The sequence below is a fragment of the Thermobia domestica genome, chromosome 4 (assembly GCF_964235325.1).
Source record: "Thermobia domestica chromosome 4, izTheDome1.hap1.1, whole genome shotgun sequence".
NCBI lineage: Eukaryota > Metazoa > Arthropoda > Insecta > Zygentoma > Lepismatidae > Thermobia > Thermobia domestica.
In genome coordinates, this window is record NC_137457.1 from 218,653,799 (window position 1) to 218,671,467 (window position 17,669).

Here is a 17,669-nt window from a genome sequence, read left to right on the forward strand (position 1 = left end):
CAATCACTTACGACCCTCTTTAAAATACTCATGCCCCCCGTTCTATGTATTAGCGTTGTCAGGGGTAAAGAATATTGTTGCATGTTATTTTGAAAAGCTTCCGTGTGATTGGTTATTTTGGCAGTGAATGGTGCACCACTTTATTAGAAAATCCTGGACCCGACCTTATATATTACTAGCATATTATTATCACAAATGAAACTCTGGACTAAAAAAACACTTATTTCTAAAGAAGAGTTTATGACGAAGCCTGTTTAAAACAAGATCGATTTCTCTATTTTTTGTTACTGTAAATACAAAACAAAAAATCTCTTTCACTATATCACAAAGACCAGAAAATCACTGAACTGAACTTCTCTATGAAAAAAAAAAAAAAATCCGAGTGGGAAGGGAAAAACGACAGGTGATTGTATATTAAGGTTGTATTAAGAGTATTTATTAGTATATAATATTTTAATACGTTCCAAGAAGTGTGAAGCTTCGGTTTGTTAACGTGTTTAAAAATAAATTCTGGAGAGGGAATTAGATCTATAGCTTTGTTCAGTCAATTAAAAGTTTTCCGTAAGTTACTTAAAACTTTTCTTCTGGAATGTGTGTAATTTACAGCTTTTGAAGATCTCAGCTCATAATAACGGTAGTATCGCAGCAATGACAGATTAATAATTGTTGTTACCTCATGTAGTTCAGGTTAGTTGATCTGTTTAATGTATCTCTTGGAAGATAGTTTAATAAATATTTCTTATAAATGTGGTTATGAAAAAGAATTAAAGGTATATTATTAGTATGTTCTTCAACAGCTGTATAACCGAGCATCCTCATGTAGTCTTTATCTGCATCTCCTTACTTTTACGTAACAGTAAATAGTTGTTTCCGTGACAAAGTTATAAACAAAGGAAATAACATAGCTAAATCCCACTATACAAATATAATTAATGAGACATTCCTGACATCATTCTGCACCTCTATGCGAAGTTATCAATTGAAAAAAATAGCATATTTTGCATACAAACTTCATATACACTATACTTCATATATATTTTTCGCAGATTGAGATGCCTCGTAGCTAAGCGGTTAGCGTACGCGCCATTGGCGTGGGAGACCTGGGTTTGATTCCCGGCGGGAGCTCATGTGGTTCGGATTCCACGTTAATCAGTAGGTCCCATCTCATATAGCCTCGCTGCTGACAGGGATGTTAAACTCCAAATCAACTCAACTCAACATTCTGTCGCAGATTGTATATGGACTTGCAATGAAGTTACACAATTATTAATCATGACATCAATGCTTAGTATTTTTTGGGTTGACTGACTAAAGAATGTTTATAAGAAACTAGATGAAGTTTCCGGTCTTTGCACGGGAAATAAAAGATTTTATAGACAATATTTGAAATATATGTTTAAACCTTTTTCCATCTGTAAGACACGTATTTCAACTAAAATGAATGCTGAAAATCCAGTTCAATTTAAGTATTCAGTTCGCTCAAAAATTAATTTCAAACGGTGCCGCTATTTTCTTGTGCAAAGGCGACATCCAACGTCAAACTCATATATATATGAAGATAAGGAGTACAAAAAATATAATTTTAAATTAAGAAAAATTCATGGGGAAAAATTAGGAATAGTACTCGGGTATTGAGCAACTGTATAAAGTCAAATTATTATAATTTGTTTGATTTGAATTCAACATCGAGTTTCTAAGGCTGTATGAGACGTGGACATTCAGATATCGAACTCGGATCACTAGCACCAATGACAAGGACGTGCCATTCAGCTCGATTGATCTTTATATTGTACACGTCAATATTTTTAGTTTACAATGGCAATATACATATACGAAATAATGTAAATTATAGGCAATAATACTTGATTTATATACTGTTACAAGTTATAAAATGCAAAAAGCATATGAAACCATTAAGACCTTTAACCTCAACAACAAAAAGATATTTACAAATTTTACGCAATTTGTACATGAATAGTCTTATAAAACTAATAAACATAGCAAACGTTAGCGGACAAGCAGAATGCCTAAGTTTGGCTTTAAAATACTACGATTTGGAAAGAAATATTAAACTTCATTACCGTACTCTCTCTCTCTCTCTCTCTTTTTTTTCAAAGGAGTATTTAAGTTCATATCATTTCTCTCAGAAAAAACAGTTTTACAACCAAATATAATTTTAGAAATTTGTTGCAAATAATACGTATAATAATTTTAGCTAACCTCATGAAAATGCTTATTTAAGAACGCTTAACATTGGAAACATAAACAATACGAATAATATTTCCTGGAGGAAGTTTTCTAGGTTCAATATAGTAACGGATTAGCTCGGTATTTACCTCGCTAGGCTGAAAAAAAATATACAAAAGCCTACCAGAATGGCCGGCTGTGTGATTCGGACCACAGACTTTCTCAAGAAAGTAACCTGTCACTGTAAGAACATTTCTTTTTAAAATCAAGTTATAGCTTATAAGAGTTTTAGTACGATCGTTACTCGGAATGATGAACTTCACGTTTAAATGGCAAAAGTAAGCTTATATGAAGATATACTAAATTCAATAACAATAATGCGAGTAATAATAATAACTTATCGGAAAAGCACATTTATTGGCTTTAAAAGTTCGAAGGTTTTCAGCATATTTTAACTTACTACTTCCGCCTATATATCTAGTTTCAAGCGCATGCCTTAATTATGTGCATTGCTGTTAGGATTATGTGTGTCATCGTTAGCGCAAGACAAACAAGAACAGATACAATCCTCTACTTAACAGTGTACTTGTTTTTACATAAACAAACAAGCGATCTGTTCCAGCAGAATAAAAACTATCAAGTGCTACTTGCAACAAACGACACAATTTTTAGTGTCATAAAAGTTCTTTCTTGTTGATTTTCTCGAAAACTGCGCATCAGAATTTACTTTTGATCATTTCATTTTGATCAGTCGATGACTTATATACCACAAAATATTAGTATTTAACTAAATGTAAAGATTGTCATTTTATCTTAGTTTTGAGCTGTATGTCATTAACCATATTGTGTACTGTCGTCTTGCTAGTGTGATAATGAAATGAAATCTTTCAGTTTAACGCCCCATGATTATGCCGGTAGGCTACGGAAGTCGGATGATTAAAGTATCTGCATGATGATGTAAAATTTGGAAGAATAAAAATGTGTAGGAGGAAACAGAAGTACCCCGAGAAAACTCACGGACATGCTGTTGTCCACCACAAACTTACTTGGCGGAATCGAATCATGGACTCCACGCTTCAGAGGTAAGCGCTCTACCACTGAGCGACCGTACCCTCCCCCTAGTGTGATAATGAAAAGCTCGACAAGCGTATATACTTCAGTATCGGTTTTATTTCACTAGCTGATGTGGTTATTGCACAGAATAAATTTTAGAACTTCAAAAGTATCCGTTTTTTTATTTTTTTTATTTTTAACTACGCACAAAGATTTACATTCACCCATATTATTTTGTCCAATTCAATTACATTTATTGATTAGTATATGTCTCATCTTTCGCTTTATTCCCTGTTAACCCAGTAGCCGTTCTAGCCCGGAGGGCCTAGCTCAACAGTTTTTGAATGACAAAGATAATTTATAAGCTATTACTAACTGAACATGCGCTGTCTACTCAGAGCATCGTTCTGTTTTCAAACTGTGCATGTCTCCTTACTCACACAAGTAAAGGATAGGAGACTCACAAAGGAAGTGAATTGCTATGTATAGATGTTGGAGTGAGTTTGAAGCAAATTTGTAGAAGTAGCACGATATCAAATGGATTTTTTCTAATAAATCCATATCCGTCCGAGTACGTCTCATTGCGTCTCGTGAGATCTTTGAAGTTGCCAGCATACAATAGGTTTTACCATTTAGATTTAAGCAAAGCGCCTGCAATGTCCGTCAACCCGCCATACGTAACTTCTCTATCGGTTGCCTCACACCGCAGCTTCGGCCTGCAGCAATGTTAATCTTACGAGCTCAAAACGGTCCCTAAAATGTTGAATAGAACAATAAAGACACGGTTTTAGAAAATTTGAATGAGAACTGGACAATCTACACAAAATTTGGAATAGGTCAGTGAAAACGGCACGTTTGTAGCATTTCTGGTTTTTGAGATCTCATTGTCGAAAGGACTGCGAACAAACATATAAACCTAGCATTTTAATATATAGACTAGCTGAACCTGCGCTCTCTACACAGCGCATCATTTGAATATGAGCATAAATCTCCTTCCCATCCCTCACAACATACGTACATGTCCCTTTACAGACCCAAGTGAAAAAAGTCTTGATTTAAAAAAAAAAATCGGCAAGGGGTATCATAAAGGGGAGATTTTTCGATTATTTTTTTCTCAATATCTTTCATCGCCTGCAAAATTTGAGCCTACATCCGGTTGGAGTTTCTAATTCATGCATGACCAGTGTTTTTTTCTTCTTGTATGCAGTAAGTAATAAGCAAATATATTACCTATACAATTAATTATGTCATATATATATATATGGTGTTCATTGGGCTAAATACTCAAAAAATAAAGATTTATCTGGAGAAATGGTTATCCTTCCTTTTTCATTATAATTTGGTCATGAAATAAACGCCTGAGACACATACAACGCCAATATACAACTGTGTGGTGTTGGAATGTATAATGCGTAGGATATGATGCTTTATTTTTTTTTAATTTCAGCACTTCCAGTGTACCCGTAAAAATGTAATAAAGAAATAATGGCCATGTTTTTTAAATATTCGATTAGAACTGGACAATCTACGCAAAATTTGCAATCGATCAGTGAAAACGTCATCTTTCTAGAGCCTGTGGCTTCCGAGATCTTATTGTCGAAAGGATTAGCCACAAACATATAGTCTAAAAGAACTTCAAAGATGGCAGCACGATTCATTTGCATTGATTTTGGAGAAGGTTTACTAAATTACAAAGGCTTTGAACAATAATTTTAAAAAGATAAACTTTATGAGAAAGATTTATTTAAATAGTTTATTTAAAGTACACACACTTAAAATGTTTGTCTCTGTTAAACGTGAAATCACATATAACAAGATTTGAAAGAAAAAGTTATAGGTTGATAAAATAGATAGATTTATAATTTTTGGAAGTTTGTAGTAAACTTATGATACACCTATCATAGTCTGGGTTCTGGCTGTCCCTCCCCCTAGGTTTTACCTTGTAGATTCGCTACTGCGTTAAATGCTACTAATACTGTAGAACTTTATTTTGTTTCCTTAACAACATACTGCGATCTTTTGAAGTAAAGATTTTAAAAGTAAAAATTCCAACGTTTTTTTTTTTAAAAAAAACAGAACTACTAAAGGAATTCTGCGCGTATATTCAAAATGCCCTCAAAAATTCTTTTCGGAATATTTGACGATTGGCACTTATCCTCTAGAAGGAAGGGTATCTGCATTCAGTATTTTTTAAGGAGTTAACAAAGTTTATCTAGAATTTAGGAAGAAAAATATGAATGAAATTTTGTTGTACCAAACAGCATACGGAAAAAAAATGAAATGAAATTTTGGAGTTTTACGTCCGACGGTTATGCCGGCTAGGCTAAAGGATGAGAAATGAATGACATAGTGAAATGAAGATAGTACTGTAGGAGGAAACGGAAGAACCCCCAAGAAACCCACCACAAAGTTCACTTGGCGCGAGCTGGCATCGAACCGGGGAACCCCTGTACCAGAGATGAACGCGCTACTTCTGAGCCACCGAGGCCCCCAAACAGCATACGGATCAACAAAAATTGAAACGTTTAATATGGACGAGATACGTCATTCGTATGAAAAGTAATAGAACGCGATATGATAAAGTTGTAATTGGGAAGCTTAGAAATCTTTGGATAGATCAAGAAAAAGATGGAAGAATAATATGGAAATGGATTTTAGGAAGACAGGCAATTTTAATCCTGTTAGAACTGACTTGGCACACGATAGGCCTGAATGGCGAAGGTGAACTTCTGCGTTTCTTGTTACTTTCTTGACAGAGTTAACCTCCTCGTCCTTCTCATATTATTGTCTTTCTATCAAGCGATGGTTTGTGAAACTTTGGTCTTCTATCTTCACAACTTCTTTCTTTTCTTTCTTTCTTTTTCTTTGTTTCTGATCTTGGTTTTAACTATTATTCTTGGAATTCTGAGTTAGAACTCAAGCACACTTTACAGAAACAATTACATTATGAATATTGTGAAAAATCAAAATCAAACAAGCATGTTTCCAAACTAGTGCTCTTCTCAATGTCTTTCTAATCATTACTCCCACAGAGTTTCTGAGTTGAGTAGGTCGGGTATGAAAACAGTTCATATCAGTTAGTATCATACAGTGCTCATCACAAACAAGCTTACATAAAGTACTGTACATGGTAAATGGAAAATTATACTGTTACTTTCTGCTTCCCTCACTGAATTTCCGAATACATATTTGCACTACACATAATATAAATCTATTCTATGTTCCATAATTCAAAAATTGCTCATGTGCTGGTTTTGTACTGCGACCTCCCATCTCCATGTACTCCTGAAATTTTACGATCCACAGTGTGCGAACACTTTGTTAACATTTTAGTTGATTCTTTCTGTTAATATTTTGTTGATATTATATTTATACTGCAGTTGAATGTTTCAGTATAAAATGACCAAAATATGTAAGTTATTTTTAGTATTTACTCCTGTGCATTGCTGAACAATGTGAAGTCTGTTGCATATGTGAACTTGATTAGTTCGAATATAACCATCGCATACTTGTAATTCATAAAAAAATCAATATTTGACATTTTCATACCATACAAAAGACCACTAAGAATTGTATGTATCTAAAACTAGGTAACTGAACCAAAAAAAAAACTATTGGATTCCTTTTATACTACTTTTCGAGTTATCGAGTATAGCTTATGGTACAATATTGCATAAATAGCACAAATAAACAATAATTAATCTACAGCAAATTTAGAAACAAGAAAGAAAAGTGGTACTGCATATTTTCCCCACTCTAATAAACAGAAATCAAAAATGTTAATCGATTGGTAACAAATTGTGTAAACAATGTCAATGTAATTTCGTTCTAGCGGTGCTATTTTTCTTAAGGTTTTGATTAGTTGGATTGTAGTCTAACCTACATGGAGACATGGAGATCTTATAGTTTAAGGTGGAAGGTTCAATGCTATTTCATTGAGAATCGAATCCGAGACTCCGGAAGCATGCGCTATATAATTCGACTACATCAAACCTTAGATTATTTCAGTTCAATTTGATTGGTATTTTGATAGCGTAATGCCAATATTATCATTGTTCATTAATAAAAAAAGATAATAAAACCGAATCAATTTTTTCGATATAATTTTTACTCATTTGGAATTTTAACGTCTCTTTACAATACCGATATTATGAGGCAGAAGCTTTAATTTAACACGAAATCCGAACTAAATGGATTCCACCGGAAATAGAACTACTCGCAAATAAAACTTAAGTACTAAGTATTCAGTTATTCGGAAGGAATCATTCTAGTTTAATTTTGTAAACACTTCTTCTACATGTTTTACACATGGTATGATAGTAATCATTATAATCGTAAGTACTGCCACATCTATCTTGTCCTAATTACTGAGAAAATTACAAGCAGTTATCGAAACACTGCTCCTTTCAGCATATTATTATTACTTTTGTATCCTCATTTACAGTAGGTAATATGGATAAATAATTCATCTGCTCTTCAAACTATTTTTAAGTTGCAAAAGAAAGCTTTAAGAGAAATAAAATAATTGCCTAATGTACTGCATCACGTAGACTACTTCTTGAGGAGAGGCAAATCCTGACACTTCCTCTATTTTTATCCATAGATGTCTTATGCACATCGAAAAAAGTCAGATAGTATTGGATACCGCATAACGTTCGTTCATGTAATACTAGATATAACGATAATTTAAATACTCACATTAGAGGCTAAGTACAATAACAAGAAGCCACCCATAATGGGATGAAACTATACAATACAATATATTATCAGTATATATTAGAATTTTGAATTAAAACGATTCCAACATTTATTATTAGTCCCTTGTAAAAAAAATATTTATAGTATTAATGTATTTGAGGAAAAGTGCATTTTATTGTAACGGAAAACTGTATTTAATGTAACTGTGTAAAAGTTTCCGCTTACGTATGTCGTTTAGTAGCAATAAAAATATATTATATTTCAACTCGCTATATTATATTCAAGTCAACCGTTGAAAATTTTGGAAGTTCAGTATCTTACGATTCACAATTGACCATTTTTTCGTGACGTGAGAGATATCTGTTAGTAACACCTTCTACGTGTAGTCTTCTCGTCTCCCTCTTTTCCTACCACAATACTGTCTGTCACATGTAGTCCTTTTTCCGTCTCCTTCGTTTTCCTTTCATAATACTGTCTGTCATGTGTAGTCTTCTAATAATCTCTCTTGTCTTCCCTCAACAATATTGTCACGTGCAGTCCTGTATTCGGCTCCCTCGTTTCCCTTCCATAATACTGTCTTTTCACGTTGTTCAAATTACATCTTTTAAAAAAAAGTGCCGTAAAGAGTTTCTTTTCTACTTTTCGATTATTTCTATAAGAAACACTATGTACTGAAGATTTAATGAAACCCCACTTAATATTCGAGAGAAAATCGCAGCTCTTACGTTGCGTTAATTGTAAAATATTGCACGAACAGAAGTGCGTAGCTAAAACACTTTCTTTTAAAATGTATGTTATAAACATTTCGTATAAATAAGTCAATTCATAAACAAAACAAAAACTGCTATATAGGAGGCCTAAGACGTGACGCATTCGCATAATATACAAACACGTGTTGCTCTCGCTTAAAACATTACGCCATAGCAACAACTGTTGAACATAGTAATGTAGAGGAATTTGTAGCTGAACATGGTAACTAAACCAAACTTTTAAGATATGGCAGAAACATTACTAACTACTAACGTGTTACTTAAAAATATATAAACATATATATTTTTAAAAAATCTATAACAACAAAGGTAGTGTTTGTACTATTATATTCTTACTTACCCTAGAGTGAACCATGATGGATATATGCAGCGGCAAATGTAGCGCGCACTCTCAATATATGTATAATCAGACAATTTTTATGAATCTCGCGAGAGAAGGGATACACCACAGGTCTAATGGCCACCAAAGACCACTCACTGAATGTAACCCACGAAGGTACGTAAAGCAGCCGGTGTAAGTCGATATCTCGTGCTGTCACTTTCGATATCTCGAACCCTTCATTGCTAAACTTGCGTATCGATCTACAGTTCTGCGCGTGATCAGAAACAGCAGTAGTAGTAACAGTAGTAGTAACTGAGAGAGTAAGAGACAGAAAGAGAAAGTAAATTTTCACACATAAAATATAAAGAAAAATGCAAGTAAAAACGCAAAGACAGGTAACCAATCATTTCATCCTCTTGCCTTCGTTTCACTCAATTCGAAAATTAAAGCATCATTGATTTGTACTTCTCATTGATCGCCACCGTACCAACTACGTAAGCTACCCCGTCTTCGCTGAGAGAAGGGAGAAATATTGCCAAAACAGGTTGTCGAAGGGCACGCAAACATGACAGTTCATTTATGACCATTAATATTAATACTTAAGAATTAGGTTACTAGTGTACTATAACATATTTATTTGTATAGTCAATGATCTTACTGCACAAGCATTTATGATATCATGTTACAGGAGGTATGTTCCTTAGGCTTCAATTAGATAGCTTGGTTTGAACCGAGGCTATATAAAACGTGGTATCCAAAATACATGAACTCCCATTGGGAATCGAACCTGGATCTCCAGCATCAAAAACGCTAGCACATAACCACGAGGGAGCTCTTCAATTACGTAGTTAAGATTATGGTATCTAATTTGAATTTTAAATACAGAAACATGGGCGTAACACGCTAAACTTACGAAATTAAGTAACTATGAACAGATATATTTTTTAAAAAAATCCTTAAAACTATAACTTATAAAAACCAATGGCCAGCCAGATAGTGCAAATCTGAAAAATGAAATAAAACAAAATTTGTAGTTTTAAGTCTCATGCTTATGTTCCGAACCTAAGGGAGACGATGATGATGATTATGAACGAAATGGCGGGATAAAGAAAATGGGATGAATCTGGAGAACCCCGAAAAAAAACACACACACCCAAAACCGCAAATTTCACTTGGCGCGAGTTGAGATCGAGCTAGTGACCCCACATAACAGAGGTGAGTAGGCACAAATTTGATTAGCTGATATGTGGTCAGTGGACTCACACCAACATTATTTCTGAGTGTTTATATTGGAGTTTAATGCACAATCCTGGGTTAACATCGAAAAATGTCTTCATCATGAACTAAACCCGGAACAATGTATATGAAAGGCACGCTCACTAGCCATTCAGCTACTCAGACGAACTGAAAAATAGTGAAACTCCATTAATACTGTATTGAATGTCAATGACTAGTGTTATTATTCAATGATAAGGTGTGTGTAATGCATCACACATACTTAGCAGTTATACTCCTACCAGTTACATGTGAAAGCTAACACCTGAGAAAAATCAGAAGTGGAATTGCCAAAAATACTATATACTGTGTTCATGATAGCGACATAAACATTATCATGAAAGTAACTGAGTGGTATGCAACCAACATGCCGTCTACATACAGTTGTGATGCATACCACATAGGGGCAATTCATCCATAATAACTAGAGCAACCCACATTATGCTTTATTTTTTGTGTAATTATGCTTTATTTTTTTTCCCAAATTATGCTTTATTGTTAATTTCAGTCACTGTTTTATGTTAATCGTGTATAATGTAAAATATTTACTATACATTAAATACACCCTCCATTCCAAAAGAAACCGAACTTTTTAAAAAAACAAAAAAGCAATGTACATTTTGGAACAAATCATTTTTATTAATCAATGTATTCCCCTTCTGCATCGATACACATATTTGCACGCTCCAACAAGTTGTCAAACGACTTCTCCATGTCCTTTATTGGAATGGTCTTTAGGACGGCGGTCGTCGCCTTCTCAATGGCATCAATCGATGCGTGCCACTTTCCTTTCATCGCCAAATGCAGTTTCGGGAACAGATAGAAATCGCACGGAGCGAGATCTGGTGAATAGGGCGGATGATGCAACCGAATAATGTGATTTTTGACCAAAAATTCAGTTACAAGTCGCGAACGATGTGATGGGGCAGTATCGTCCAAAAGAGTCCAACTGCCGATTTCGCGATATTCGGGCCGAATACGACGAATTCTTGCCAGCAAACGATTCATTAAAACTCTCCAGTGACTGTCTGTGACGATTTTTTGTTGTGTTTGATGAATTCACGCACTTTTTCGATGTTTTCTTCCGATAATCCGGTTCTGGGACGGCCTGATCTTTCGTCATCATCCAGCGTTTCTCTACCCGATTTGAATCGCCTGAACCACTCGTAAACTTGCGTACGGGATAGACACTCATCACCATATGCATTTTGTAGCATTTGGTGCGTTTCACTAAAAGTTTTACCCTGTTTAACACAAAACCCAATTGCAGCTCGTTGTTTGAAACTCATTTTCCGACCGATGTACACAACACACTTACAGTTGAAACGCAATAACTTTGTTGTCGTGCATCCAAATGTCATGACATTTATACCAGTTGTCAATGAGGGACTACGCCATCTACCGGTAGAATATTACAACAGATGGCACTAGTGGTACTATTTGTTTTCAAAAGTTCGGTTTCTTTCGGAATGGAGGGTGTATTTTAAATATCATGATCTATTTAATAATATTTTATGCAACTAGTTTCTTTCATATTTAATGAAATTTCTACTTAATGCATTGTAAAGAGATATGCTTTACTCGAATCAGTTTTTGTTTAACTTGTGTGCGCCTTAGAGGTGCATATATATAGAAAGGGAAAGTAAAAGATATCACACAAAAATACAGAAAGTGATTCAAGTTTAAGAGGTACACATAACAATATAGTGTGGAGTTCTTGTGTACTATTCATTGTTGGCGGAAAGTTTTCTTCATTTCCTTCTTTTTCTCCACATCAAAGGATTACACCAAAAAGTTTACAGAAATAAAAATCAGCTTTTCATTGTTGCATTGTTATGTTCTCAATGATTTTGCTTTGTAATATTGTTTTTTTTTTAATATTAGTATAGTATAATTTTATGCTTTATTTTCTCAAATTATGCTTTATTATGCTTTTAAAATTAGTTTCGTCTGGACCCTTAAATTACCACAATCATGTTCAAGGTATTAACCATATGTCTAAATTGCTATTATGCTTTTTATGCTTTTGGGTTGCTCTAATAATAACCTACATATTTTCGGATCAACTGGATGGATCACCTCAATTATCAAAATCGATTCCTAACTTCTGAGCCTCTACACCCCGCTCAAAATTGATTATGATCTGTCTCTCAGACGGACGGACACACGGATAGATATGGTAACTATATAAAGGAGTTTTACTAAACCAAACTCCTTAAAAACGAATATTTGCAGAGCCACGAAACAGGTGACACATCTACAGACCGCACCCGCCAGATTCATGCGATGCAACAAATTCAGTTAACTTGCATTGTTTAAAATTCTACAATATTACGCATTAGCGAATAACGAAAAAGAAAATACATTCAAAGATGAAACGTTTCTATCAATCCAGAGATCTCATTGAGCTGAACAAAATTACACAGATAAACATAAATCATCATGTGTAGTTTCTGAGAAAATCGAGAAACAATTACTTTTTATATACCAAAAACTGATGCTGCATGACAACCACACCATGATGGAACCGAGGCTGAACCAACCTTTTCGTTATGACACTATAAGACGACAATATACAATATCAATGAGATACAGCGAAAACTCTTAACTTTTATACTCTTTATTATAGTACGTTTAATTACAGTGCGTATGTATTATTGCAACGTGAGACATATATCAATCGAAAGAACACATCGATATGAACAAAATGACACGCTTGAGAGTAAATTTTCATGAGTAGTCTTAGAGGAAATTTTGATTTGAGATTAGCCTCTCTTTTAGCACCGAGGCTATATGAGACATGGACCTACAGTTTAACGTGGGTTCCGAACCACATGAGCTGCACCGAGGAATCTGACAAGGTGCGTACTATCCAAATACTATCAACGCGGGAGCTCAGTTCTCGAGAAAATACAAAGAAACAAATCATAATGATGCTAAAATGCATGTTTTTTGTTGTTAGTAATAACTGAGTTTTTATTCTGCTGGAAAAGTTTATTTATGTACGAAAAAAATACACTATTAAGTAAAGCAGCGAATTTTATCTATTTTTGTTTCTCCTCTTCCAACAGTGATACAATACAATTTTCGTCTAATAGGAAGTACACACTAATTATAATGAAAAGATAAAAGCTATTAGCGGCTAGTCATTTTCATTAGGCAGACACGTACTCCAGGTTCTCTTCAAGCATGTATACGATCAAACATCAAGACCCTTCCACCAGAGAAAAAGTATTTAATTACTATTGTTATTACTCAACTGAAGTAGCTGCCAACATTACTCGCACAGGTCTATTCTTCAGTCAATGCTCAGAAATCTGTGCTACAAAAGATATACTTTTCTTTCTCTTCTTTTTTTCACTTTTCATACTTTAAGAATTACTTTTGTACTATTACTCTTAGAAAAGTGATCTCAAAGTTGGATTCTTTGAGGTACTGCTTATGCCAATGGTCAAGGTCCCCAAGATGCCCACATTTCGATACATTTATAATTACATTTTCATACCAATTTGAGGATGCTGAATCCAACTGAACTATTTCTGAACTTATCCGTACATAGGATCTCGAACACTTTTATCATTGGCACAAGCGGTACCCCCAAGACTCCAATTTTGAGGTCATTTCTTTCCTGACCTCACACATGATAAGATTAAAAATAGTTTCAATAGATTCAACATCCTCAAATTACTTCAAGAAGTGCAATTAAAAATATATCGAAGAGTGTGCACTTTCACTGTTAGCAAAAGCTGTATTTCAAATGTTCCAACTTTGGGGTAATTTTTCTCCTGACCTCGTAGATAGATAAGTTTTAAAATAGTTTTATTGGATTCAAGTAGTCAAATTAGTATAAAAGTGCAATTAGAAATATCGAAGATTGGCCACCTTTACCACTGACATAAGTCATACTTCGAAGTTCCATGCTCTAAAGTAATTTTTTCGTGACCCCATGGACGGACAAGTTGGCAAATGGTTCTATTTCATTCAACATCCCCAAATTATATTAGAAAGTAGACTTATAAATTTATCCACGCTTTGGCACTTTTTACTAGTGGCATAATCATTGGTTCTTTATGCACTGATTGTTTTATTAATTTCATCTATTACTAAACGTGGACATTACGTAAAGGTGACGAAAATCCACTAGAAGCCTTCGAAATGTGGGTTGGAGAAGAATGGAAAGAGTTAGTTGGGTCGAGCGGAAAACGAATGAGAGTGTTAGAAATGGTGGGGGAGAAAATAACACTTTTAGATATTATTAGGAAGAGAAAGAGAAACTGGTTGGGACACTGCCTAAGAAGAGATTGTATCATGAGGGACGCCCTAGAGGGTATGGTGGCGGGAAAGAGAGGGAGGGGGCGAAAGAGACTACAATTATTGGATGATATTAAAACAGAAAGATCATACGCGAAGACTAAGCGGAGGACCGTAGATCATGGAAGCTTCTCAGCTACGGCAAGTGACTTGCCAATAAAGGCAGAATACCTATGATGATGATGATTGGCACTTTTTACTAGTGGCATAATCATTGGTTCTTTATGCCTTGATTGTTTTATTAATTTCATCTATTACTAAAAATTAACATAATACTATCACGACACGAGAAGTTCAGGAAAGGTGTGATAATTAACAAAATTTAAACCATATTTATTATTGGAAGATATTGCGCAGTGACTTGCGTATTTTTAAACGTTGACAAAAGTTAATTTCGTTCGCACAATCACTTTATCAATTTATAGTTCTAAAAAAGTTTGGTTTACCAAAACTCCTTTATATATTTCCAATGTCCATCCGCCCGCCTGCTCGTTCGTCCGGAAGCGCAAAATCTCGAAAACTACTAGATAAACCATCACCAAGAGTGTCAAAAATTAGGAACAGACTTAGTTCTTGAAGTCGATACACAAACCGGAAGTGATAAAAAAAAATTAACCATTTTCGATTTTAACGTCGAACGTTGTACAGCAGAAACGGCAATAGGTAGAGCGATGTGGTTGTCTGTAATCGCTTAATCGTTCCAAAAGTTCATTATGTTTTCATCCTCCAATTCTCGTACTAAAACCGGAAGTGACTGAAATTTACTACAACTTACGGTTTCAGTATTGATCTACATAGAACAAAAACGATAACAGATAGCGGGAAGTGGGTTCTTAGAATCGATATAATATTCTAAAAATATGTAACATCTTCCCTCTTACCCTTCTATTCAAACCGAAAATGGCATAAATCAACCTCCTCCAGTTTTAAACCGTAAACTAAAAACCTAATAGATAGCAAGAACGGTTTTCTGCAATCAATTTAAGCGTCTTAAAAATATAATTCATCTTTAATATGTCTTCTAAAAAGAGAAGTGGCAGAAATCAACTATTTCCGATTTTAATGTTGATCGTTATAGAGTGAAGATGATACCAGATAGCGAGAAATGGCTTTCTGAAATCAATTAAATGTCTCAAGAGTATATTCCATCTCCGAAATGGCACACATCAACCACTTCCGATTTTAACATTTATCGTTATAGAGCTAAAACACCAACAGAAGCGAGAAGCAGCTTTCTTGAATCTAATAAGGGTCCCAAGAATACATTCCATCCCCAATCTAACCTATTAAAATGTTACGAAAGCTATAAAAATGCCTCAACTCCAACCTCTAACTTTGGATTTCAAAACTTTGATTTGTGGTTATTTGTGATCTCACGTTTAACAGAGACAATATTTTAAATATGTGTACTTTAAATAATTTATTTAAATACATATGTTTTAATACTATAGTTTAAAGCCTTTGTATTTTAGTAAGCCTTTTCCAAAATAAATGCAACTGAATTGTGCTGCAATCTTTGGAATTCTTTTAAACTATACCTTTGTAAACATTTATATCTTTGTGACCAATCCTTTCGACAATGAGATCTCGGAAACAACAGGCTCTAAAAAGATCACGTTTTCACTGATCTATTACAAATTCTGCGTACATTGTCCAGTTCTAATTGAATATTTAAAAAACATGGCCATTATTTCTTTATTACATTTTTACGGGTACACTAGAAGTGTTGGAATTTAAAAAAATAAAAAGGAAAAAGCATCATATCCTACGCATTATACATTCCAACACCACATAATTGTATATAGGGGTTGTATATTCCTCAGGCGTTTGTTTAATGGCCAAATTATAATGAAAACAAAGGATAACCATTCTCCCAGTCTAAGTTGAATCTTTATTGTTTGGAGTGTTTTGCCCAATGAATACCATATATCACTGACATTATAATTAATTGTGTGGGTAATGTATTTGCTTATTACATACTGCATGCAAGAAGAAAACACTGATCATACATGAATTAAAAACTCCAACCGGAAGTAGGCTCAAACCTTGCAAAGGATGCGAGATTTAAAAAAAAAAAATCGGAAAATTCTCCCCTTTAAGGTATCTCTTGCCGATTTTTATCAAGACGTCTTTCACTTGTGTCTGTAAAGGGGCATGTACAGATGCAAGGAATGAGAAGATTCATGCTCATATGTGAATGATGCGCTGTGTAGAGAGTGCAGGTACAACTAGTCTAATCTATTAAAATGCTACAATAGCAATTAAAAGCGACTGAGCTAAAACCTTTAACTTTGGCTTTCAAATCTTTCATTCACGGTTATGTGTGATTTCATGTTTAACAGAGACAAACATAACATTTTGAGTATGTGTACTTTATAAATAAATTAATTAAATACATCATTTTCATATAGTTTATGTTTTAAAATTATTGTTCAAAGCCTTTATATTTTAATAAGCCTTCTCTAAAATCAATGCACATGAATTGTGCTGCCATCTTCCGAGTTCTTTTAAACTATATGTTGTGGACGTTTGTATGTTTGTGGTCAATCCTTTCGACAATGATACCTCGGAAACTACAGACTCTACAAATATCACGTTTTCACTTATCGATTGCAAAGTTCATGTAAATTGTCCAGTTTTAATTGAATATTAAAAAAAAAACGGCCACTATTTCTTTATTACATTTTTACGGGTACATTAGAAAAGTTGAAATTTTTCAAAAAAAGCATCACATTCTACGCGTTATACATTCCAACACCACATTGTTGTATATAGGGGTTGTATATGTCTCAGGCGTTTGTTTCATGGCCAAATAATAATGGGAAAGGAAGGATAACCATTTCTCCAGTCTAAGATGGAACTTCATTTTTTCAGTGTTTTGCCCAATGAACACCATATATAACCGACATTATATAAAATGAAATGAAATCTTTAAGTTTTACGTCCCACGGTTATGCCGGTTAGGCTAAAGGAGACGGTGATGATGAGTGATGAATGAAATGGTGGAATGAAGAAAGTGGGAGGAAACGGGAGAACCCCGAGAAAACCCACGC

The 17,669-nt window shown here is 34.3% G+C and overlaps 1 protein-coding gene across 3 annotated transcripts in view; it reads right to left on the reverse strand.

Moving 5' to 3' along the window:
* Syn2 (Syntrophin-like 2) overlaps positions 1–17,669 on the reverse strand; it is a 1,212,019-nt gene that overhangs the window by 1,021,852 nt on the left and 172,498 nt on the right. Inside the window, exon 1 of one of the 3 annotated variants that reach the window (XM_081755485.1) lies at positions 9,049–9,177. The exons of the other annotated variants lie outside the window; for them this stretch is intronic. Coding sequence (XP_081611611.1) covers positions 9,049–9,063 — 15 coding nt within the window. The 5' untranslated portion in view covers positions 9,064–9,177. Of the gene's footprint in view, positions 1–9,048; positions 9,178–17,669 lie in introns of those variants that run through there. 3 annotated transcript variants of the gene reach the window in all.